The sequence below is a fragment of the Phasianus colchicus genome, chromosome 15 (assembly GCF_987193195.1).
Source record: "Phasianus colchicus chromosome 15, bPhaCol1.hap1.1, whole genome shotgun sequence".
NCBI classification, from domain to species: Eukaryota; Metazoa; Chordata; class Aves; order Galliformes; family Phasianidae; genus Phasianus; species Phasianus colchicus.
Window position 1 is genome coordinate 17,409,082 of NC_143450.1, and position 26,508 is coordinate 17,435,589.

Genomic DNA, 26,508 nt, shown 5'->3' on the forward strand with positions numbered 1-26,508 from the left:
TACGTGGGAGTGCAGTGGAAAAAATGTATGAAGGCATCATAGGATAAGAGACTCCCAGTAAGATGCCATTCAACTAAGTGAAGCAAAAAGCACCTAAGATCCACATGCAAGGTTCCATTTTCCAGCTGAGCACAAAGATATCATCAGTACGCATGTGTGTGCCCTATAGAGCAGAGTGAAACAAGAACTCGTGGCACATAGAAAGAACACAGACCAGATAAATGAAGACATCACAGAGGTTAAAAAGTTGTCAGTGAAGGATGGGCAGAAGAAGGAAAAATATTTATAAAATGCTGCAAGATGGACAGTGCAGTGAATGAAGAGCAGCATCTGCAGCAATGGAGCTGACTGCAAAGAAATGAGGATGAACCAAAATGATTTGGCAGCTCTGGGGGAGAGTGGGAGCTGCTGGTGGCTGTGGCATGGCTTGGATCTGAGCTGTTTTCATGTCAGGAGACGACAACATCTGTCTCCCTCAGCCTCTATGAAGCAGTGAATTCAATTATACACAAAACACAATTTAGACTACTGAAAGCTGGTTCTAGATCAGGTTTGGAAAGAAACATATTAATGCCATACGAGTAAATGGTACGATCAGATAAAAGATAAAATTGGTTTTCATTGCTTCCCTTTCTTATAATCCCTCACTATCCTGGAACAGGTCCTTGACCAGGCACCTGCAAAGGAGCAGATGCTCTCCTGTATCCTCACAGATGTGACTTCTGCTGTTGGCTTTGGCAATATTCCTGGAGCCTGTTGTTCCAGTAACACAACAGTGAAGCGAATGCTGACCTCTTCGTATCTGAAGATCTGTAGTGGTCAGTTCACATTTGTGAACCTTTTTCTCCATCAGAAAAAGCAGGATTATCACCAGATTGCAACCATAGATGAAGTCTGAACTGTTAGCCACAAAACCATCTTCTAGCTGCCAGCTCATGATAAGGTCCAGGCTAACTTCCTCATCATTAATTTGCTGTTCATTTTAATTGCAGATGATGTTGGGATTGAGTACAAAGGGCTATTCCCAAAGTTGACATCCGTTATCTAACCATGAACTTGATCAGTGCAAGATTTGCTGCTTTGTTTCCTTTCATGCAGTAAGCAGAGCAAAGTTACTCACCAAATTCAGAGATGGCTGAAGTACAGCCAGTTAAATTCCCCAGTCTGGCAGCTGGCCTGGTTTACCTGCAGTCAGCAGGAGACAGAAAGAAAGCTGCAGAGAAGGGAGGAAAAGGCAGCTCTCTGGTTTTCTGTGTTCTGCTTGGACCTTTTTCTAACTGGGAGACAAATAGGAGCTATTGAGCAAAGAGGAAGAGTTGCTTCTTGCAATGAATGTGGCAGATTAGTACTAAGGGGCCCTAGAAAAAATAAGCTTGAGCACTGACAGAGCTTTTTACTCACCCACAATAACTTTGAATCTTTCTGCAGCCCCCAAATCTGCCTCCAGATTCCAGTATTCCTTTCCAATCCCTTTGCAGACACAAAATGTCTGTAGTTGAGTAACTTTTGGTCAAACCAGTGCTGTGTGGCACTGACTGTGCCTACAAACACATCTAGTGTTTGTGTATCACTAGCCAGTATTATCCTTATGATGCTCCATTAGATGATTTTTATGCACTTTGTGCGTGTAATCATTTTTAACATCTTTATTTAGTAACATAAAATTGTGAAAGGTTTTTGCTCAGATTCTTTTCCTGGGCAGGCTGGAATGCTGAAAGTATTTTAAAAACTATCCCAAGATGATCAGTGTCAGAAAATTAACAATATTCAGAGTTCATATTCTCATGGGTACACAGAAAAGCACTCAGGTGGTTGAGGGGCTAACCAGGAGTAGCTGAAGTTTCTCATACTGTAGGGAAGTGGTTATCTTCCTTTTCCCTATTTCCTTTTCCAAGTGAGAAATAGATCACACATTTTAAAGTGATTTGAACTTTTACTTCCTCATCCCAGTGAACACCAGTTGAAACAACAGCTCTTCCAGTGCAGTTTCTGTCACAGTATTTTGTACCAGTTTTGAACAACTGATTTTGCTTTTGAGAACCAGACTTACATCATACAACCAACTACTATACAACATGTACCCTGGCTATGGGCATCATCTGTTCCCATTTTTTTCTCTTTTTTCTTAAAAAAGAAACTATAAAAAAGAGGCTTAACACTGTGACCCAAAGCAAGCAAAACAAGTTGGTTTGGTGGCCAACTGCACGGAACTCCAACTACTTTGTTTTGCAATCTCCCTTTGGATGCATGTAAGGGTCAGTTCTGCATGTTTTTCTAATTTTGGTGTAAATGAATCAGGAAAATAAGTTTTCCTTTGGATTTCTTACCAGACTGCCAGCACCAGTCACCTGGAGCCACTTGTGCCCAGCTGCCACTGAGCTCTCCATGGAACAGCAGCAGATTTTCTTCACTCAGCGTAAAGACGCTGCAATTTACTTCCACATTTCAATAACTCAATAAATCTCATCTTTGTGCAAGACAGCTCAGAGTGCATGAGAGATTTTTATAAAATTCTGAGCAGATATAAAGCAGGGTTGGTAATGGCGGTGTTACAGTTTCTTTAGAAAGAATTTAGCTTATATTCTATTTCCAACTACGGGTGCAAAGCGTGGAAAAAAGTATTACATCCCTACAATTACATCTTTTCCACTTCATGAGAGGACATCTGCCTGGGTTTCATGTTCCATGAATCAGAATGGTGTGTAAGTGATCACCACTATCTAGAATCCAGAAAGAGAAAGCTGAAGAGTGATGGTTGATGCCTTGCAATTGCTGCCCTGTGCCATCGTCCTGGCACGTTTCAACCAGCAGCTAAGACATCAGCTTTGTCTTTGAACCTAGCTAAGACATCAGCTTCAAAACCATCAAGAACGTAGTATTTTTATAGAGATCTGAAGGAATAATAAACTTAAATGGAGTAATCCCACAGTGAAACAGATAACCACGCTTCATCCTTTTCCTGCACAAAGAGGTCAGGGTGGGATTTTTGCAGTTGGTAAGCTAGATTTCCCATGAAGCACGGTGAATTACCGGCTTGTACCACACCTCAGACTTGTAAACCATTTCCTGGCTCTCATGGTCGCTGTGAGAGGGATGCATCACCCGGCATCGTGGTGAACCACCGCTCACCCACAGCCCTGAGGGCTCAGCGCTGGAAATACTCGCTAGCACGCACAGTTACACGTAGGTCAGGCACAGCTGCAGGGTCCAGGTGGCCTCAGAGCTGGTGATGCTGTGCCACCTTTTTGTTCTTTCTCTCTCGCTGGTTTTGATTCAACAGCGCGTAATGGGCAGAGAGCGGTAATCAAACTCTGGAAATGTGGTTTTCCTCTGGCTGGCCCAAGCTTGAAGCACTGAGCTGGGCCGCTGCAGGCACAGACACCATCCTTCCGCTCTCTTAATTTCAGCAGCGAGTGATTCAGCCCTGAGCGATGGGTCCAGCAAGGGGTCGGCATTGGACTGAGCTGCCATTTTGTGCAACGGCGCTGGGGTGCACCGGGCCAGGGCTGAAAGCTGGGAACACTATAAAAACCCTAAAAAGCGATTATTTTAGAACCGCTTGCAGTTCTTTTAGAAGCGTTAACGCCTTTTTCACCAGGGGATAAAACAGCTGGGTGCCCCCGGGTGGCCCTCGGGACTCTGGAGAGTACAGAGGGGACAAAGGGAAGAGGAGGGCGGCTGTGCGAGCGGTGAGGAGCAAAGGGGAAGAGTCAAAAGGCTGTGGGGAGCAGAGGGAGGCGGGGGGGGGGGGGGTGGAGAAGAGCCGCGGGAAGAGCAGCGCAGCGCAGCTCAGCGCAGCGCAGGGCACCGCAAGGGCAGCGCAGCGCACAGCGCGGCCGCCAGGAGGCGCTGTGGAGCGCGGGCAGGGCGGGCCGCCAGTGGCGGGCGGAGCGAGGGCGGCCGCGGTGGCTGCCGGGGCGGCGCGGGGCGTTTGCGGCACGGCGGGGATCGGAGGTGACCGCGCTGTGGGAGCGGGCCGGGGGTGGGGGGGGGCGTTTAGCCCCAGTGCCGTTTCCCGGCCCGGCGGTGCCGAGCGGCCGTCTCCTCTCCCTGGAAAATGTCCACCCCCGCCTCACGGTGGGGAAGCCCCGCTGCCCGGCGCTGCCCCGCGGGTTTTCTGCAGGAAATGCCCCGGATCGGCCGGCTGTGCGATCAGACCGCGCAAAGACGGGGCGGGGCGGGACGTTCTGAGGAACGGGGCAGTGGGAAAGCGTAATAAACAACAAATGGAGGGGGCTGTGATGGGAGCCGCTTCTCTCCCGAGCGCTCGCTCAGGGCTCTGCCGGTGTTGAATCGCTCGGCTGGGTGCCGAGGAGCTGCCAGACCTGCAGCCGTGTGCGCGCTGGGCTGCGGGGAGGCACAGCCGAGCTCCGGTGCTGCCTGAGGGATGCTGGGCTCGGGAAAGCCCAGCCGTCAGCCCGTGCTTACGTGCCCGTGCTGTCCTCTCGTAGGGCTGTGCTCGCGTTTTCCCCAGCCTTCGTTGTGTTTGTGGTCTGCGGCGTTTGCGTTTCCGATTTTGGAAGAGGGGAAGCTGTGCCGAAATGGCGAAGATTGAGAAAATGAGCATCCTGGGAGTGAGGAGTTTCGGAGTGGAGGACAAAGATAAACAAATTATCACCTTCTTTAATCCCCTGACTATTCTGGTGGGACCCAACGGCGCAGGGAAAACGGTGAGAGCTCTGCTGCCGGCCGATCCCACATAGTGCTTTTCTGTGGAAAATGGTGGTGCTGATTAGCATAATTAATCATTAAGGTTGGAAAAGATCACTGAGATCATCTGCTCCAACCATCGCCCCGTCCCCACCATGCCCTCAAAAACTGCTTCTGCAAAACCATCTTCTCGTGATGCTGAGAAGTGAAAAGTCGTGTCTTATTTCTCCCTCCCCTCCCGTCTAACTTTTATTTGTGAGCATTTGGGCTATCGCAGTGTTTTGACTGTTGCCCATCTTTTTTTATTCCGAGTTGTCATTCTGACTATGTGCTTCTTTCTGCTCTCTCAGACCATCATCGAGTGCCTTAAATACATCTCCACTGGAGATTTCCCTCCTGGTACCAAAGGAAATTCGTTTGTTCATGACCCAAAGGTAAAAGCCCCAGTGATTAGATTTAGTAGATTTAGTGTGTGTGTAGTCCTCAGTAACATCCCCAGCTGCACTCAGGCTTGTGGTGAAAATAGGGATACTCAAGGATTTGGTAGACATGAGCTGACCATATTATTTCAAGAAAAACAGAACTAGGGGTTTCTGGAAGCTGGCAGGGCTTGCACTTGTTTGGAGTTTGAGAAGAGTTTCCCTTACTCACTCTCTTGTTGTTTCTACTGAAGGTTGCCAACGAAACAGATGTGAGAGCTCAGATTCGATTGCAGTTTCGAGATGTTAATGGAGAGCTCATAGCTGTCCAACGATCCATGGTTTGTACCCAGAAAAGCAAGAAAACAGAATTTAAAACACTTGAAGGGGTCATTACCAGAACAAAGTAAGTTCTTTACTGACTTCGGTGTGAGATCCGTGTATTTTTATGTATAAAATGAGAAAACTTCATGATGTGTTCTCTAAAGTTGCTGCCTGTGCTCTTAGATGAAAGGTCTGGAGTTCTAGCACTTGATCTATTAATTGATTCAAAATCTCACATTTGAAAGCCACTGTTTTAAGAACTGCTAACATCTATGGACTCGTGTTTATTTGAGAGTCATATTATTAATGATATAGATTGAAAGTAGCATTGCATGGAAGACATAATCTTTACTTCCTTTAGCACCACTTTCAGTTTCAGGGCATGGTCAGCCCATCTTTAACTTCAGTCTTACCTATTTAAGAAGTGTATTCACTTGCCTTTATTCAAAATTGGTTTTGCTCCCTCTGGTGGTTCTGCAGAGCTTTTTAATGTGTAGTACTCTTGACTAGAAACGTTTACTGTAAAGTGCCAGTGATTTAAATGGTAATTATGTACTTTAAAAATTGTTACTCTTAGTAAGCTTTATAACCAGTACAATGGAAAATGCTTGTAGTGTTGTTGTTGTTCTTAATTAAAAAAAGCTTAGAGTTGCTAATAACTCCGTGGCTTTTCTTTCTGTGCTAAGTAGGCATGGCGAGAAGGTCAGTCTCAGTTCCAAGTGTGCAGAAATTGATCGAGAGATGATCAGTGCCCTCGGTGTTTCCAAGTCAGTGCTTAACAATGTCATTTTCTGCCACCAAGAAGAATCCAACTGGCCATTAAGCGAAGGGAAGGCCCTGAAACAAAAGTTTGATGAGATCTTCTCAGCAACAAGGTTTTTCTCTTTACTGAGGCATAGTTCCATCCGTCAGTAGTGATGGTTGTATTGCCAACAGGATGTGACAGTTGTGTGATTTATTTTTATTTTTATTTTTTAAGGTATATTAAAGCACTGGAAACTCTCCGTCAAGTACGGCTGAAACAAGGCATGAAAGTGAAAGAGTGTCAGACAGAACTGAAATACCTAAAACAGAATAAAGAAAAAGCCCAGGAAATCCAGGACAGTCTTGCCAACACAGAAGCTCAGCTGTCTGCTTCTAAGGAGAATATAAAATCTATTGAGAGTCAGCTCGACCCTCTAAAGGTAGTTTCTGTGTTATTTGCATTAAGATTTTATATAAAACAACACATAAGTAAAAAAGAACACAGCAAAATGTCAAAGCCAGAAGGATGTCCTGATTAAAAGCATACACATTTATACTGTTAACTAATCCTGTATTCTGCAGCAGAATTAAGCAGCAAACCTCTGATGCTGCTCTAATCTGTTTGCAGACATTGGAGGCATGAGAACAGTCTGTGAAATTGTTGTAGCAGCACTGGGGTGGGTTTTTTGTGTCTTACTTTAAAAGATGTCTGTTAAATATTTAGCTGTTACCCATAAAGCTATCGTGAGCTATAACTAAAACTGAATGAAATTTTTTTTTTTTTTTTGTTTCAAAGTATTTCATAAAACTAAAGGTTTTACACTTTAGAGTACTGTATTGTATAGCACATCATAAACCAATGAGATCTCTTAGTTGCACCCTTCTTTCCTTTGCAGAGTTCTTTGGCAGCAGTTGAGAAGAATCTTGCAAAAGTAACGTCACTGGACAATGATGTGAAAGCCCTGGAGAGCAGGAGGAGGCAGATGGAAAAGGATAATCAAGATCTGCAACAGAAAATGGAAAAGGTTGCCTTTAAATTCCATGCTGTTATGCTTTCTACAGAAAAATCAGTCTGTCTTTTGCTGCCAAATGGGCTACACACCAGATGCTGGTTAAAAACACTTCCATTGCCCAAGTGGCTCACTTGATAATTCTTGGGTTCTGTTATTCTAAAACCTTTGTTGTTTTTTGAACATCATAGTATTGTTTATAAACTCGTGTTTAAAAGCTGACTTTATTTTTTGTTTGGAGAACAGGTTTTTCAAGGAACAGATGAACAGCTCAGGGATAGATACAAGAACCACCAGAGAACAGTGAAGGAAAAGGAGAAGAGGTTATCAGACTGTAAGCGAGAATTAGATAGAGCCTCTAAAGAATGCCAGAGGTTTAACGATGAGAAGTCAGAACTACTTATTGAACGAGGTACATTGGTCTACAAACTTGTATTTATTTTTATGTCGTTAAGACCTGAAATGGATTTGATAGGAATTGCAAGTATTTGGATAGGACAAAACCCCAGAAATGTGTGTTAGTGCTGGGTCAGTGTGATGTGGGAATCTCACAGCTAACCACACCTCAGCATCCTTCCTCTGGGATTTTTAATGTGCACTTGTTCTGAGTTATAATTACAGCGTGCAGTATGTTTGTTCTTAGATGGACCATCTTTTCTAGAAGTACTCAAAGTAGATGATTTCTGGTGGTATAAAACACTGTCAGTTTGGTGATTTTGAGCACATTTGTTTTTGCTGTCTGAGCTTGTACATGCTATAAGTTACGAAAATGACTACTAACCAGTTATGATTGTATGCATCTATTCCAACCAAGAAGCATGTGGAAACTGAATCTGTAATATTCTTACTGTGGGGGCAGTCAGAGGGCTTTATTCATGGTAAGTTTTCTTTTCTCATGAAGGTCGTCTACAGCTGCAAGCAGATCGTCACCAAGAGCACATCAAAGTGAGGGATTCCTTAATTCAGTCTTTGTCAGCACAGCTGGAATTAGATGGCTTTGAGCAAGCACCTTTTAATGACAGACAGATTGCCGTTTTTCATGAGTTACTGAAAGAGAGGCAGAAGAGTGATGCAGAAGCTGCAAATCAGTTAATGGTAAGGATTGTGTCATTTTTGGGTTGTGTTATTGTTTTCCATGTTAGTTATTAGTGTGTCTTGTTAGTCCATATGTGTCTTTATGGTTTTGGGAAAAGGAGTGCTGGGGGGGGGGGGGGGGGAACTGGAGCCTTTTTTTGTTCTTGTATTTTTTATTATGGGGTGTTTGAACCTTTCCACAAAAGTTAGTTTTGGAACTAAGAGGGGTCACTGAGTGATTTGAATTGCCAAAGCTAATGAGCAGGCAGCTTTGCAGATCAGTTTTTCTTTTCAGCAGCCATGTCAAGCAAGCGAGAAAGAATTAGAATAGGAAGCTGGTAAGAAAACAAGCAACTTTGTTTTATCTTCAACGTGGAATTGCTGTCACAAAACATTACCATTATGAGTTTGCATTTTCTTGTGTAAAAACATTCCTGTTAAAGTGCTTCAGTACCTGACTATTTCCATGTCTTGCATTGTAACTGTGGATATTTGCAAACTAGTGTGAAGAAGCAGTTTGAATACTGTGTTTTTTCGTATGAAAAAAACAATGAATGTATTGCTGCTCACTTTCAGAGAGAGTTCACACAGAAAGAAGCAATGAAACAAAAACAGATCGATGAAATAAGAGATAGGAAGACTGGATTAGAGAGAACCATTGACCTGAAATCAGACATTCAAAATAAGAGGCAGGCTGAACTGAAGAATGTAAAGTATGAGCTGCGTCAGTTGGAGGGCTCTTCAGACCGAATAGTGGAGTTGGATCAGGAGATCATAAAGACGGTAAGTTAAAGTGATTGAAATGTTTATACAAGTTTGAAATGGAAATGCACGCTTAGAATATATTGCTTCAGCTCATTGAGTTGTCAATATTGTAGTAACCATGGCTGTGGTATCATTGGATTATGTAGATATCAGAAGATTTTCATAGTCTTAAATTACTGGCCCAGAAAAATAAGTGCTGTTAGATGTATTTTTTTCCAGATAACTTGCTTATGAAAGAGGCTAGTTGGTTATAAGCATTGCATTTTGTGAAACGTTGTAATTTACTACATTTCAGAACATTGCTGTACAATTTCTTATGAAAGCATCACAGCCTTTATCATTTTGCATGTGTCCTTTGCAAATCTCGTATTGATCCTGTGCAGCAAATGGTATTGCTGCTGGGCAGTTTTAAAGAATCACAGAATGGCCAGGATTGGAAGGGACCTCAAGGATCATGAATCTCCAACCCCCCTGCCAGATGCAGGGCCACCAACCTCCACATTTCATACCAGACCAGGCTGCCCAGGGCCCCATCCAACCTGGCCTTGAACACCTCCAGGGTTGGGGCATCCACAGCCTCTCTGGGCAGCTGTTCCATCACCTCACCACTCTCATAGTAAAGAACTTCCCCCTGACATCCAACCTAAATCTTCCCTCCCTCAACTTAAAGAACTTTCTTCTTCTTCCTTTTAGTTAGAATCTTATTGTCTGCTGTGATTATATAGTTCTTCTGGGCTTTTATTTTTTTATTTAGGAGCATGAGCTGGAGAAAGCTGAGAGGAACAGCAATGTAGAAACTCTGGAACAGGAAGTGCAAACTCTGCAGAATGAGAAAATGAACTTGGACAAAGCTCTTCGGAGGTTGGACCAGGAGATGGAGCAGCTGAATCTACATACCACAACCATTACCCAAATGGAGATGCTGAAGAAAGACAAAGTAATTTTTCTATTGTTTCAAAGAAAGGGAAGTGGCATGACCTTAATGCAGTTCCTCCAGGATATGTGTGTATTTTTCAGATATTTATCATGATGTTGTGTGTAAAGCTTCTGTGTGACTTCGTGAAAACCATTTCCTCTACGAATACTTGAGTGGATTAAACTTGAACATATGAAAACATTAATTTAAAATGCCTTATTTCTCAAGGCAGACAAAGAGGAGCAGATTAGAAAAGTAAAATCGAGACATTCTGAAGAACTGACACTACTGCTGGGATATTTTCCAAACAAAAAACAACTTGAAGACTGGCTTCATGGCAAAAGCACTGAGATTAACGAGACAAGGAATAGACATGCTCTGCTAAAGTAGGTATTAGTTTAATTGATCATGTCTCCAGAAGTATTTCTGCAATTATGAATTTCAGTGTTGGGAAGTTTAATATAATTAACGTACTTGTTACTTTAATTCATGATTGTTTATAGAGATGTCCTCCAAATGAAAGAAAGCAGCCTGCAAAATGTATATAATGTGTAGCCAGTATGGTTTGTGTTGGTTAATAAAAGCAAGACATGTCATTAGAAGTGTGTCAAAGGCAGCACTAAAAGTAGATGACACAATATTCTAATATACCTTTAATTATTTATGCTATCCTATCTGAATGAATGTGCTTTGGGGAATAAAATGGTGGGCCCTCTGGCTTTTTTATGAGTTGCAGAATGGTTAATAACCATATCGATCCATGTGTGATTGCATCTTCCTGATTTCATTTAATTATAGAAAAGAATTTGACAGGAGACATCAACACACTGTGCAGTGATAGACATTAAATTTCCACAGAGCCAAAGAGGCAGAATTTGTAGTCTAAAAACAGTCCATAATTCAGAAGTATGGAACACAAACTTAAGGATGTGTTTCTGTAATGTAAGAGTTTGTGCATTGATGTTTTAGCAAACAACTGGCATCAGCAGAACAACAGAAAAATTACATCAGTGCTGAACTAAGAAAAAAAGAAGAACAGTTGTCCAGTTATGAAGCAAAGCTTTTTGATGTTTGTGGAAGTCAAGATTTTGACAGTAACCTGAACAAACTGCAAGATGACATTGAAAAAAGTTCAAAGCAGCGAGGTAAATTTGCCTGTAGCTCTGCATGTGTGCTCGTTTTAAATATAAGCCTTCACAAAACTAAGGAAATGTTTGAACTCTTGAATCTGCCAGGTATGAAGAGAAGTACAGGGCTAGCAGTGTGGCATTAGATGGCAGTGTGACATAGTGGGTTAGATCCATAGGGCCCACTGCTCTCTGAGAGAAAGCAGTTCCAGAAGAAATTATGGGAGTACTTAGTTTCACTGATAATTACTGAGGGATGGCTGAGGTTTAATAAAATAGAATAATTTGTGTTGGAGAGAACCTCAGGAGAGGTGATCTAGGGCACAGTGCTGAAAGCAGGGACAGCCCTGAATTCAGACCAGGTTGCATAGGGCCATTTTAGTTTCCTATCTCACTGTTCTGAAAGTTAAAATTTTATTTCATTTGTGGTAAATATGTACCTAATTTTGACCTATTATGTACTGTATATTCAACATCATCTGTTTCTTTTTAAACCAGCTGTGCTTGCTGGAGCCACTGCAGTTTATTCACAGTTCATTACGCAGCTGACAGAGGAGAACCAGTCATGTTGTCCAGTTTGCCAAAGAGTTTTTCAAACGGAGGCTGAACTGCAGGATGTGATCAGTGACCTGCAGTCAAAGCTGCGTCTCGCCCCAGACAAACTGAAGTCAACAGAGTCTGAGCTTAAAAAAAGAGAGAAAAAACGTGATGAGATGATGGGTCTTAAACCAATTAGGTAAAGTACTTAGCAAATGGTGTTGTTGCAAGCCATTTTCTTTGGAGTTCTTGTTTTTTGATTATTAGAAATTATGTTGACGACTGAGACGCTTTATTTTAGGGTTAGGTAATTCATTTAAGAGATAAATATTTTCCCAGCATTTTTTCTCTGCTCACCTGGTCTGCAATATTAAACTACCTTATAATTTTGCTATTTCTGATCCTTTGATGTTTCTTATGAGAGTGAGACAGAAGAAGTGGTTGTATACTACCTTTTCTACCAGTCATTTACATTACACAGGAGCAGTTATCCTCCTTGTTTTTTGTCATTACAATTTAAAATGGACAGGCTGGTTGTTGTTGTTTCTAAAGTTTTCACACAATGCCTTAAATAAGTTTCTTAAAAATGCTGAAATGGAAATTGCATTCATAGAATGGGAACTGAACCATTTAACGGGAACATCACTATTTAATAAAATCTTGATTCTGTGGGAGTCTTGAGGTTTTTTCCTTATTCTAAGATCCAGTTTTAGAGTAAAAGTAGAGGAATTTAGAGTACAAGTAGATGCCTTGCCAGTGGATAAGAGGCTCTGATTTTGCAATATTTGTAGACCATCATTTTGAATAGATTGAAGAACTTATGTTAGTGAGTAGGCCTTTCCTTCACAAGAGGGCACTCCTGTGCAGTGGATTGTAGGCCCTTCTGTAGCACTGTACTCATATTAAAAACCAGAAGAGGTTTGTTTGGTTTTGTTTTTAAATCTCACCTGCCTTAGGGAATACTATTTGGGCTAAACTCATATAATAGATTTTGTGGTCTTGAATATCTTGAACTTACACTGCTGGGTTTTTGTTTTATTTAAGGCAAACTGTAGTGGAACTCCAAGAAAGGGACATACCAGACCTGAGGAACAGGCTGCAGACTGTGAACAGGGATTTTGCACGCCTAAAGGGTGAGATAGAAGAACAGGAAACACTTTTGCAAACAGTTCTGTCTGAAAAGGAAGGTGCTAATGCATGTTTGCAGGACATAACTCTCATGGAAAGGTACCAGGTATGTGTTTGTAATTTCTGTCAATATGTGAAGTGACACTTGTTTGCTGCCAACTATTTAAGTACTTATTCAACAATACTACAAAGAATTTGGGGTGTTAATACTTTTTAAACACGTGAAAATAGTTTATAAGACAGCATAGCAAAGCTGATCTTGATACTAATCATAGAATCATAAAAGCATTAGGGTTGGAAAAGGCCATTATGATCTTCTAGTCCAACCATCAACCCATTGTCCAACTGTTGACCCGTCATGTCAATCCAGCTGTTGTGTTGGCAGAGATGATATAAAACAAGTTAAACAGTTCGCTTGTTGCAGAGACAGGTTGTACGTGTAACTCCTTTGAGATAGCCTGGGTACATCAGAAGTCTGCCCATACTGACTGATTTCCTCTCACCAGTAGGAATGCCAGCTTCCAGCAGCCTGTGGGCTAACATAACCTTGTGCTAATGATGTGATGTTGCTCCAGCAAAGGAGCACTTGAAGGTGCTTTGTGTCATACATGCCTCAAGCTCCCAGGTTGCTTCCGTGTGCCAAAAATTAAAGAAAAGAAAGAAAAGCCTGTTGTTTAACACTAATATAATAGCAGTAATAGCAGCACTTTTCATCTTACTTTCAGACTGATATTAGGGACGTTGAAAGAAAAATTGCTCAGCAGGAGGCTAAGCTGCTAGGGGTCGATTTAAATAGAACTGTTCTGCAAGTAAGCCAAGAGAAACAAGAGAAAAAACACTTGTGGGATACAGGTAGGTCATACAAGTCTGATATTTCATTTCTATATTACAAATAATATTCTGACTTACTGTCATTAAAGTATAAATTTCAGTTTACTTATGTTTGGAAATAACCATATTCTAATAGTTCTTGTTTGTTGATTGTTGTTGGGGGAGGCATAATAACTTAATTTGGAATTGGGTTTCTTATATAAGGAAGACATAAAGTGCCATTAATAATGTACTGACCGTTTCACTGTGTGGTTTTATCTGCAGTTACTAGTAAAATTGAGTTAAATCAGAAAATGAAGCAAGACCAGCAGAATCAAATTCAGGAGCTGAAGAGTACAGTGAATGAACTCAGAGCAGAGAAACTTCAGATTTCCAGCAGCTTGCAGCGTCGTCAGCAACTGGAAGAACAAACAGTGGAATTAACCACTGAGGTTCAGTCCTTATACAGAGAGATCAAGGTAGGACATAATGAGAAACCCTTGTTGGGTCGCTGTTGGTCGTTGACAGAATGTGAAAATAAAAAGGGCTCTTTTAACTGCTTTTCAGGAAGCAAAAGAACAGGTATTTCCTCTGGATGCAACTTTAGAAAAACTGCAGCAAGACAAGGAGGATCTAATTAATAAAAGGACTGCAAGTAATAAAGAAATACAAGAGAAGGTTTGTTTGCATTTGACATGGTTGGGTGATAGGATTACATGCTGGTTTTGGGGCATGGGTGGAAGCCTTGATAACAAGTTGGCTTTTAGGAAACAGTGGTGGCTATTGCTAATGCATTTGTTTTGTGGAAATTTAGGGGAAGAAAAGGAGCATAACGAATTGTAATGTAATCTTTGGTGGTCTTACTGAAAGCTTCTGGGGACATTTGGCAATATTGAGGGCTTTTAGTGCCAGAGGTCACTAATGAGTAGATCTAGGAGGAACAGCAAGAATGACTGCAAGCTGTCCTTGGTAAGAGGCAAACCTGTCTTTCTCAGGGCAAGTGTACCTCTTGTCTAAGCACAAATGAGTATTTATCATTTATTTTGGGAAGGAGTAATAAGGAGCATCTGGGTTTCAAAAGTCAGAGTATTTTGTTGGTATATTAAAGGGAATTACAATAAGGAATTGTGTCTTGCAAATCTGTGATGTAAGTCATACCACTTTTGTGAGCCTGCAATTCATTTGAAATGTTTTCCCTGCAGATGAATGGCATAAAAGAGAAAGTTAAAGATATAAATAAGTACATGAAAGAAATTGAAAGCTATATTCAACAAGGAAAGGAAGAATATAAGAAGGTAACCTAAAAACGGTCGATAAAGATCTGCTTTTAAAAACATTTTTGTACATAAATAATACACCTCTTTTTTATTTCTTTAGCAAAAGGAGTGTGAACTCGATGAAGTAAATTCTCAGTTAGCTGCCTGTGAGAAACAGAAGGAAAAGATTAGTAAGGAGATGGAAATTATTCGACAGGATATTGACACTCAAAAAGTAGGTGCACTATTTCAGAGTGAAGTATACGTTGTGTAGTTGAAGTGATTTCAGTCTGCTGGTGCACACGAGTTATTTAATGATTCGTCGGTCAGAGTGGCTGCTATGTGGGGCATTAGGCTTAAACTAAAAAACAAGAAGTCTTGTGATTTATATACACACAAAAAAGTCTCCATTATTTCGTGGTATTTCAAAGAGAGTTAAATCCACTGTGATAATAGCCAGCATTTTCAAAAGCAGCTTTGTGTGGGAAATACCTGCCTTCTAAAAGAAGGCTGCTGCAAGGCATTTCTCACGGCAGGTACCAGAGGTAGTTTGTCACTTTGGATTTTGTCACGTGCTTTAAATTCTTGTTGTGTGTATTTCCAACTCTGTGTTCTCTAGTGCATTCCCCACTCCATCTCACGTCTTACCTGTACAATTGAGTTAGGGGGCTACATGATTTTCTCACTTGTATCATTGATTAATATTCACACACAGGATCACTCTTAGGTTTATCTGTGGTGATAATTACTGTATGTAATCTTTTCAGATTGAAATATGCTGATTTCCACATGCCCTATTTCTAGTACAAAATAAGTTTGTATTGTGATAGTTTTCAGTGTTGTCAGTTGTTTTATGCTCAAAGCATGTTGTTGAGTTGTGCAGCCCTCATACTTGGTAACTGAGAATTGATACACTGAAACTTCATAGAACTTCTTACTTTCTGTGGAAACAGATCCAGGAGAGATGGCTGGAGGATAATCTTACTTTGAGGCAGCGGAATGAAGAGCTAAAAAAAGTCGAAGATGATATAAAACAACTTGTCAAGGAGATGGGAGAAATGAAAGTCCCACAGCTGAAAAAGTAAGCATCTTCAGAACAGAGCAGCATGTTGTGTGTAAGAATTAATTAAATATCTGAATGCAGTGTTCACTGTGTTTCAGTGTTTCCTGTGTTCGTAGTGTGTACCTTTCTCCCCGTTCACGTGGACTGCTTCCTCCTTCAGACTCATGCTTGCGTATGATCCCCATGACAACATAGATGACTTAGTGAAATTACAGAGTTCTTCTGTCTACAAATACGCACATAACCTGTTCCAATCTAAGCCATTACTTCTAACAATTTCCACTGTTTAGTCTACGTTCAAAAAGCAATGTGTCTCTGGATGAGGATAGTTCATTTGCAGTCTTCTCAGATAGGTCTCAGCAGGAAAGTCTGTGTTTATTTTTGTAGTTTAATAGCAGCTTAATATTCAGATGATAAATGTTTTTGACAAGGAATTATCCCCATACAGCTCCTTATGTGCAAACTATTTATTTTAGCTTACCCAACTGGTAGGGCACCCAACTGATAGGGCACCCAACTGTTCATTGCATTTTTTTTTCTCAGTATCCTCATGGAATTCTTGCAATTAAGTCAATTATAGCACTTTGGACTTTGAGTGTGATAATTTCCCATTCAGAATAGTGACTGAAATGTATTTAACTTTGCTAAAAACGTATTTTTATTTTAACTGTGTCTTAGTTCCAGCAACACTAATAATGTAATTTTGACTCATAAACTTTATATGTACAAAAGAACGAGCTGCTGTCTAAAAGGTGCTACAAATTAGAACCTTGCTCAAAATATTGTGAGACACTACATACAAAAGACTTATTGATCAGTTGTGATTTGGCAGTGAACAAAAACATTTAGAGGAGAAAATAGAAGGTCTGAAAAGAAACCATCACGTTGCACTGGGCCGACAGCGTGGATTTGAGGAAGAGATTGTTCGGTTTAAAAAGGAGCTTCGAGAGTCACAGTTCAAGGATGCAGAGGAAAAGCACAGGGAGATGATGATTGTTATGAGAACAACAGAGCTGGTGAACAAAGATTTGGACATTTATTACAAAGCCCTCGATAAGTAAGTATTGTTGTGTGAGGTTAGTTCTTGTATTTTGTATAGTTTTCATTACCACTGAAGGCCTTGATGCAAAAGCAGCTTGCAATATCAAACTTCCTAAGAGAACTTGTAGAAATAGTAAACCGTTGCAATTCTTTGAGGTGGTTAATTTTTTCTATTAATAAATTAATATATTTAATCATAGAATCATAGAATGACCTGGGTTGAAAAGGACTGCAGTGCCACAGGTCACTAATGGACCACAGTGATCATCTGGTTTCAACCGCCCTGCTATGTGAAGATAGCAAGTTGTACAGTGTTGTGTTACTTCTATTCTTTTTGTATTTATCCTAAATAACAAATTGCTGTAACCTTCCTTTGTTTGCTTTCTGAAGAAAACTGATTCCTGAAAGCAAAGTGAATGAATGAAAATGTGCTACAGACTGCACAGGTTTGGTAGAATCTGGGAACTCTGTAATGTGTATAATGTTCAAAAGTGCATTGGTGATGTTAACTGGAGTTTAATGTAGATTTAGGTAAGTTCAGTGATCGTTATAGTTTTATTCTCAGTTCTCTGAAGGACCCTTTTTGAGTACTGCTTGTACATGTTAGGACTCATATGTGCATTACAGCAATTCAAGTTGAGAGAGGCAGTAGGGAAATGAACCCAACTCATGACCCGTTTGTGCCTTCTGTGCTGAAATCCTGGCATGAAATAATCTTTTGCTCTGCTGCCTCTGGTGATTGGAAGATTTCTAGACAATAAACACATTCACCTTCCTTTTTAATATAAAAACTGATGGAAGAGCCAGGAACCTTCAGGCTGTTCCTCTGTCCCTATTGCTTTCTAGTTTTTCCCACTTGAAGATGTTTTTAGGAAGCTTTTGTGTGTGTCCCAGCACTGCTGATTCTGGTCATACCATAAATACGATCTGCCACATAGATTTCTTGTTCCCCATGATCTTCTTCACAGGTAAACAATTGTGTTTGCATTAAAGAATATTGCAATACAGAGGTGAGGCTTGGTTTTGTTTTTTACCCTTTTCCCATGTGGGTGGTTTTGTACTTTTATCAGAGAAAGCAAAGATGAAAAGAAATGCAACTTGCATTGGATGGAAAGTGTAGTGAACTTTGTGATTGTTCCTGCTTCCCCTGGAAGCTTGTTTCATGCTTTTGGACTGACCGACCAAAAATAGCATCTATAACACTGTAAACAAATAGAAAGTAAAATATACAGGCCCCTGAAAAATAAAAAAAAAGTTTCCATGTTGAAAAGAAGTTGACTGAGAAGGGTTGATAAAAGTTTCTTAAGTCTTGCATAGCGTAGAGAAGGGGTGGAGGAAATGATTGTGAAAGTTCCAAGCAGCATTTTGAGATACAAGGTAGAGCATTTTCTGGCCACACAGAATAAAGCCTTGGAACACAGAGTTCCGAGCTGGAGGATAAACTAAATGCAGTCATGGAGATTGTAGTTCAGAAAGACAGGTCTCAAAGGCTGTTGAGCAGTAGGGTATAGAGGAGCTCTGTTTTAATCAGCGTTAATGATAAAATAAATGTATTTAGTATTTGAATGTAAAGCAGTCTAAAATTGATTCTGTGAAGATGTAATCTGTTCAGAGCATTTATAATTCCTTCCTTTCAGCTTAAATGGAAATGCAATCCAAGAATTTCCCTTTTAGAATTCAGGCTCTTTTTGTGTGGTATCAAACCATCTATTGTTTCTATTTAAGGCAAAACAGGAAGGCAGACTTGTAATTTCAAGAAAAATAGATAAGCATCACTTATTGGTAATCGTCTGAAAAATCAGTGAGACGAAATGTTAACTCTAATGGCCAGAGATTGAAAGCTGTACATGTGGCTGGGAAAAAATGACATTTGTGTGTTCTTTTATGCTATCTATTGATCTTTATTGATTTAATATTTAGAGGTTTTTGATAGATGCTGATGAAGAATGCATTCTTGGATTTAATCAAGTAAATAGTAGAACATGCTTTTTCTTTCTTCAGACAACTAATCCTCTTAAGAGTCGAGACTTCAGTATTCCTCAGAACAGGTAGAAGTGATTCCTGTAAGAGGGGAAGTGGGAAAAGTACGCGTAAAAAGTCAATTTCAGAATTACTTTTGAATGCAGACCTGTTTTTTTTTTTGGAAAGAAACTGTTTGCATCAAGCAAGCAAGCTTTTTTTTTTTTTTTTTTTTTTCATTAAAAGCACTGCGTTTAAAAGTCTTTATTAGATAAGTAGCATCATGTCCTTTTTTGAATGCTTTCCTGAGGAATCAGCTATTACGGGACAGAAGACTTGTTGATAATACTAGTCAGGGAAATAAACATTAACATTTTAAATTATATCCTGTGCTACTCTCACTGCTGAAGAAAAAGGTAACTCTAGTCATGACATCCCTTTAGCTAATTAATTGTACATTTCTGCATTCAAGGTGAATGAGTTGTTAATATATTCTTAGTGAAAGTATTTAGAGAATGGAAAGGGAGCTTTTCCCTTCTCCTGTAGTCTGTAATAGTTCAGAGTGGCTTGTATCAAAATTGGTGGTTTTCTGTTCTTCTTTAGAGCAATAATGACATTTCATAGCATGAAGATGCAAGAAATCAACAAAATAATCCGCGACCTTTGGCGAAGTACCTACAGAGGACAAGGTGTGTATCTGTAGTGTTGTCCATATGGATCTGTTTTATACTCAGCACTGCATACTGAAAATTGTTTCTTCAAACTATTGGAAATCCAGGAGGTGGAAATGGTTGGTTTCATTCGGAAGGCTGTGTCAGTTGGTTACCACTGTTGTGTCATTTTTATTATACATTTTGTAGTTAGCTCTGTGATAAATGGAGGTAATTTTCCTTTTTCCATGTCTTCCAAAGTTGAGGTTTCTTTGAGCTAAGGAAACTGCTGTCAAATTCTCACCTTTATTTCTTCAATTTAAAAACAAAAATCATTTCCAAGTATTATCTATCGGTAGGAGTTACGAGTCGATTTGTATAGCTTCTGTATACTATATCTCTCAGTCTAATATAACTTAGCCATTTAATGATATGGCGTTTTTAAAGATTTTTAATAATGGAAAAACTGTCTCCATTTTCAGATATTGAATATATAGAAATTCGTTCTGATGCAGATGAAAACGTTTCAGCATCTGATAAAAGAAGAAGCTACAATTACAGAGTAGTGATGATAAAAGGAGATACGGCTCTGGATATGCGAGGAAGGTGCAGTGCTGGGCAAAAGGTAATGTGGTCTGTGTGAGTTTCCTTGACAGCCAGGCCTTGAGATGTCTCCTCTCCTTACTTTTTCCTGTCCAGATAGTATTAACAGCCACAGAAAATGAAATCAATGAATGCAGCAAAACAGTGCACAGCATTTTATAACGCATACAGCAGTAACATCTTGAAAAGGTATTCCGTGAAGAGATGTGGTGCTTTTGTTTCTCGAATGTGAAAAATGCTGTCAAATTCTCACCTGCATGTAGAAGTGTATTTGTTTTGAAAATTCTATACTAATAGAGGGAATCCAAAACTTCTTATAGAACACCACAGTAGGCAAAAAAATGCATCTTCTCCTTAAGCAGTTATGCTAAAATGTTATGTAAATGAGAGTGAAACTTGTTCACGGTGTCTTAGCTGATATTCTGAGAATCTTTCTTTGATCGTGAGCAGTGATGACAGCAGTTGTGATGTTTGGAAAATATTTTTGCTAGCCCTGTTTCCATCAAGTGTTCTATGATTTTCACTAATTCATGGGAGCTAATAAAAACACGATGAGGTCTCATAATACCAAACTAATATGTGAGATGTTAAGTAGTACCATCTTCAGTTTTAGTAAGGAGTCGTGAGGTCAGTAGTTCAAACTGAGTGATGCAGATTTCCACCTTCCTTGCACTGATGGGATGAAGCTTCAGCAGAGAGAAGAGGTAGTGCTGATGGCAGTGCTGAAGCATCCTTAATTCCAGTATCTCCAAGACTTGGATTATTTCACTTCTCTCCTGTTTTCCAGTAGTACTTTACAGAATGGACCTTTCAATTCAAACTTCAAGTTTTAATGTAGTTTTTCAATAAATAACTAGGTCACAAATTTATAGTTAACTGACAGTACATTGTTATGTGAACTTAAGTCACAGTGTGTCTTAAGTTCTGAGATTTTTTTTTTAGTGTGTCTTAAGTGTCTTAAGTTCTGAGATTTTTTGGTTCCCTAGGTACTTGCTTCTCTTATCATCCGTCTCGCTCTGGCAGAAACATTCTGCCTCAACTGTGGCATATTGGCACTGGATGAGCCTACTACCAATCTTGATCGAGAAAATATAGAATCTCTTGCACATGCCCTCGTGGAGTAAGTAATCTCTTCTTGTGAGACTTAGACACTTTTCAAATTTTAGTATCAGTCAGCAGAAGTAAATTGTATGTCTTTGTTGACATAGGCAGAACAGTAACGTTAGATTCCCTTTTCTTTACTCAGAAGATGAAAAATATTTCTTCTGTAATTTGGGGGGGGGGGGGTTGTCACTTTTACGTGTTGGTTTTTTTAACGTGAGAGAAAGGAAGTACTAAAACTAGAATGCAATATATGTGCACTGAATAACATGTCCTTGTAGGATAATAAAAAGCCGCTCACGACAACGGAACTTTCAGCTCCTGGTGATAACCCATGATGAGGATTTTGTGGAACTCCTGGGTCGTTCTGAATACGTGGAAACTTTCTACAGGATCAAGAAGAACATTGATCAGTGCTCCGAGATCATGAAGTGCAGCGTCAGCTCCCTTGGCTCATATGTTCATTAATGTTTTAAGTAAATGTGTGTTACAGGTTGGTTTACAGAACTCAGAGGGGGGCATCTGAAAATTCTGTGTCTTCATGTCATATGGTATCATGAAGATTTTAGCTGGCCTCTGAAACTATTATACTTTTAAACTTAGTATCTTTGTGTGCATTTCTGCACCTGGGTTGAAATATCATTATTTGGTAGAATGTCGTGAATACGAAGTAGCTACCTTTTAGATACATTTTATGCTTTCAAAGTGAAAATAAAGTGTTGGCGGTCTTTCTATACGTCCTGGAATAGATCCGGTTGCAGATTCTTTGGAACAGCTGTAGCTCTGTCAATACCATAGAGCTTGCTCTCCATCACTTTCTTATATGAAGTTCAAGATTGATTCACATCCCTAGTCACGGTTTGTTCATAGCTGCCTGCCTGGGCTTCAGAAAACTGACAGCATTCACAAAGGACGTTGCTGCTGTTTCTGTGAGGTACCCTTGCTCAGAATCTTCACTAAGTATAATACCTTCCTTAAGAATAAAGGAAAGTCCCTTCTGACTAGATGAGTGAATGGATGACAGAAGCATATTTTAACCATATTCTCTTTCCTTATTGTGGGCAGAACTGCCATTTACTGTCATTTAGCTGAAGATGATGAAGTTTATAGGAATTATGTCAAAATCTAGATTAATTGGTCATGGTTTTATCTTTTGGAGTATCTGAACAAGTTCTTTGAAAATGATAACAAAAATGCCTTGGGGAGTTAATCTGCAGGAAGGCTGAGCTTCACCTGCGCTGCTCAGAGCTCTTCTGAGTCTCCTTCCTTTGGTACAGCAGCAACTCTTGGCCAAAGGGAACCTGCCACTCAAATAGAATGGCAGCCAAAAAGCCAACTGGGCCTGATCATCAGAAGTACTGAGCTTTTAGATGAGGTGTCTCAGCTGCAGACCTTGTTGTCTGTGAAGTCACACAAGCCCTGAGGGTTGTGATGTCTGTAACCAAGTAAGGGAGCATCTATTCTAGACTGAATTGGGCATATGTCTACTAACAGAAGCTGGAATTAGAGCTCTTTAATTTCTTGTAGACGCCAATTGTTATCTGAACCTGAGATGACAGTGAATGACAAATACTCAGTTTCACAGAAAGAATCTATAAACCACTACCGAAACAGCAGCATGTTTCTCTTTGGAAAATGCAGGAATGAACCTGGAAATGTTGCACACTCCCTTCTTCCTGCTCCAAGAGGCAGGGATGCCTTTGTCCCATGCTTCCCCACACATGAAGAGCAGCTTCCGAAAGCAGCAGAGGAGAGGATGAGCGGCCCTGGCGCAGGTTAAGCACCACGGACAGAGGCAGCCCTGCTGCCCCAAGGCATTGCTGCAGGGATGGCGGCCCGTGGCTCCGTGAGGTCCTGTGGGTTGTGCTGTGATACTTATGGTCCTGCCTTTCATAGTCCAAAAGGGACAGGACTCACAGCACTTGCTAAAGTATGCGGATAATAACTGTGTCAAAACTGATACACAAAACTTAACAGCACCCTGGATCTACCTGTCTCTGTAGCTGATGTTCCTGAGACCTGTATGGGACCAGAGCTGAGCGGCCTTGGCTGTAGCTGCCATAAAGAGTAGCACCAGAAACCGAGCACTCAAACTAAGGATTATTTTCACTTGAATTTTCTGAAAACGTGAGTTTAAAGAACCAAGGTGCCCCAGCCACTTGAGAAACCACTCAAAGATAAACAGATGAATGGACTTCCTATCAATTACGCTCTCACCAATCCCCTGAAAAGGCGCTGAACGCCAAACTTGGGGTGGGGGAAGAAAGAAGACAGAGGAAAATGCTACTAACATACATTGCGTTTGCAGTTTTAACAAAGAAGCTTCACTGACTCTAGCATTACTTCCTGAAGGGGAATTTTCTTAAAGATACAATCAACAGAACCAAATGACTTTGAATTCACAAATTTTCCTGTTCTACCTGCTTATTTTAGCATGACACATACATCCCAGCTCATGAAGAATTACATTATCTTTTGAAGCGTTCTCCTGCATATGCGTATTCTATGCTTTCTTTTTTGTCCCCAGATTAAAGACACAGTTTGCAAATCCTTTCTGAAGCAGTCTGGGCACGTTTTGGTTATACCAGCCTCTCTCTGATCCTTGGCTGCAGACAGTATACACATGTGCATTTCAGAGATGAAGGATTTTGTCAGGACTTGGAAAAAAAAAAAAAAAAAAAAAAAAAAACAGAAACGAGGTGGGAAACGAAACTAACCCGTCTGTTATCAGGTGTCAGTATTCAAGTAATGAAAAAACGCAGTGATGCTTTTCACACCTTTCATCTGCAAGGGGAAGCAGTCAGCCGCCCCCGGCGCCACGTCAAGGGCATCCCTGCTGCGTGCGCTTCCTGCCCCGCGCGGACATACCTGGGCTGAAGAACCTGGGTATGAAGAAAGAAGAAAATTACAAATAATTCACCTCCTTTCAGAGCACTGTCAGTGGGCAGAAGAGCAATGGGCTCAGAGAACACTGCAGCTGCTAGGATGATAATTCCATAGCCATGCCAGCACGCAGCCCTGCTCTGAGGGACCGAATGCACCTTTTGTCCATACAGACAGGTGTTGGTAGCTCAGCCTGCAGGAGGGGTGGATGGGTTTGGAGCCTTCCTGGGCAGCAGTGGTTTGGGGGAAGGGGGGGAGGGAGTTCTGCTCCCACTACCATGGCCATGGTGAATGCTTTTAGGACTGGGAATCTGCCTTGGATTGAGGTCTTCATGGTGCAGCACCCAAGGAAAGTACTGGGAATCACAGAATCATTAAGGCTGGGAAAGGCTGCTAAGATCATCTTGCCCATCCATCAGCCCATCACTGCCACCACCTCTGTACCACGTCATGCTTCACCAACAAAGCTGAGTTTATCAGCACTTAGATGGCAAGGTGACACGTTCACAAGGAGAAAAATGGCCTGAAAGCCAGCCCTGTCTGAGCAGCTTGGTTCTGAATAGAGTTTATATTGGCAGTGGAAAACCAATGCTCCCAAGTTCCAACACTTTCTTTGATACCAGTGCAGTAGTGGTGTGTTTGGGGACCCAAAATGCTTTGTGCATTTCACACTACTAAAAACTAGAACACAAAAAAATATGCAATTGTCTACAAATAAATACCACAAACTAACCCAACAAAAATAGATGATGCTTTCAAAAGTTTAATAATTTAATGTCACCGTATAGCTTTGTTAGCAGCAAAATGTCACAGCAAATATCACATCTCATCTATTTCAGTATGACGGTTTGTTTACTAACCACGTCGGCAGCCTGCCAGGAGGCAGCGCTTCTTGTCTCTGCTCATTGCAAGATTACACCTTTGGGAAACGTGGCACAGGTTGGAAACTCTCCTTCCTCTGGCTGCATCCTGCTCCAAGTAACTTGGTTTGTGCTGAAAGCCAGTGCTACTGCGGCCCCTGCAGCACAACCCATCTTCCAGCTGCAGGGCAGCTGCAGCCACCCCCAGCAGACAGCCTGAAATCCTCCGTTTGTAAACTCAACCACTGATGGAAGAGATACTGTATGTGCTGATGCTCCATATTATACAGTGACCCACATTCGTTTTTGTTTTTTTTTCACATTATAGAATGTTTTATTTAAGTTCTCCACCATTTTCTAAAATTAAGGAGTGGCACGCAGGAGAAAATGGCCTCAAAAAAATGTTGTGGCTGCTCTGAGGATTTCTTTGAAAGTTTGGATGTTATTGGAAATGAGAAGATGGTGATTGATGCTGTCCAAAATTAAGGCCTCTAAATCACAGAAGAGACAAGCCGCTGTTCCTACAAGCTCATATCATCCCCTGGGCCTAATGAATAGCAGCACCGTTTCTTAATGACACAACCCATCGTGTCCCTCCAGAAGAGCTATTGCTCAGGGCAGGTGGGACTGACACAGGGATGAGATCGGCTGCGTCCCGAGCCTGGGCCAGCACCCGTGGCACTTGCAGATGGCACAAGGCTGCTGCTCTGAACAGAAGAGCACAGACTCAGCCCATCTGAAATCACACTGCCAGAGCCAGGAGCAAGCAAGGGATGCTCCCAAGGGAGATGCACACTGTAAAATCAGACTTATCTTCTGGCAGTGCCTAACTCCTTCCATTGGGTCCTTGAGCCCATCCACTGCCACCAATGCTGCTCCGTGCCTGCAGCACTGCCCTGCCTGGCCATGCAGGTGCTCCAATTCTGCCTGGGATAGCTGTGGATCACCAGCCCCAGCTTCACTGATGAAAAAGAGAAAGAAGCAGGACACAAGACGTCAGGCTTGGGCTGCCCTGAGGGTTGCATTGAATGTGCAGCCACCCTGCTGTCCTCCGTTGTCACCATCCAGAGACACCATTATGGAAAAGTCCGACCATGCCACTCAGAGTTTGTGGTCATTGCCCATCTCTCCAATTCATGGGGCAAGGCAAGGATTAAACGCCACCCAAATCAACCTAGAACAACTTTGTTGAGTTAGAAACAAATGGCAGCAGCAGCATTTTGCATGCTTTCCGTTTCAGGATGATGTTTCCCAATGCATGCTTGGCTCTGGGCTCATTTTCATGCTGCCCTGGCGGCAGCAGCTCCCCAGCTGCTGGGATGCATTCACACCTGGGGCACAGCCCTTGTGATAAGGAGGTGCAGCTCAGCCGGTCCCGCTCTGTTTGCACCCTCATGACCGTGGGGATGCCATGGTCAGGTCACAGCCTGATGTGCCCGTGTGCCCCCAGCCCTGGGGATGAGCAGAGGGAGCACTGCCAGCACCGAGCGCTGCGCATCTGAACGCTTCCTTCAGCACTGTGTGATCACTGCAAGTTAACGCCTAGTGCAGCCATGGATGAGTGCTCTTTCACTCCCAGACCACCACT

General features: G+C 41.4%; 1 protein-coding gene across 3 annotated transcripts; it reads left to right on the forward strand.

Annotated features, from left to right (window-relative positions):
* Positions 1 to 3,865: 3,865 nt before the first annotated feature.
* RAD50 (RAD50 double strand break repair protein) lies at positions 3,866 to 22,100 on the forward strand. Of its 3 annotated transcripts, none has more exons than XM_031598463.2 (26): positions 3,866 to 3,954; positions 4,452 to 4,670; positions 5,001 to 5,084; positions 5,324 to 5,475; positions 6,080 to 6,268; positions 6,373 to 6,577; positions 7,034 to 7,162; positions 7,394 to 7,559; positions 8,049 to 8,242; positions 8,798 to 9,004; positions 9,741 to 9,923; positions 10,131 to 10,288; positions 10,872 to 11,047; positions 11,528 to 11,765; positions 12,611 to 12,800; positions 13,420 to 13,546; positions 13,790 to 13,983; positions 14,072 to 14,182; positions 14,707 to 14,799; positions 14,882 to 14,995; positions 15,714 to 15,841; positions 16,656 to 16,880; positions 19,427 to 19,512; positions 19,956 to 20,098; positions 21,063 to 21,196; positions 21,459 to 22,100. In XM_031598463.2, exons 2-26 carry the CDS (start codon positions 4,542 to 4,544, stop codon positions 21,643 to 21,645), a joined length of 3,942 nt encoding a protein of 1,313 aa, XP_031454323.2. In that variant the 5' UTR covers positions 3,866 to 3,954; positions 4,452 to 4,541; the 3' UTR covers positions 21,646 to 22,100. The 3 variants fall into 3 exon arrangements, with proteins under 3 accessions (XP_031454323.2, XP_031454325.2, XP_031454324.2); XM_031598465.2 differs by having other exon boundaries at positions 6,083 to 6,268; XM_031598464.2 differs by lacking the exon at positions 3,866 to 3,954 and adding an exon at positions 3,976 to 4,077.
* The last annotated feature ends 4,408 nt before the right edge of the window (positions 22,101 to 26,508 follow it).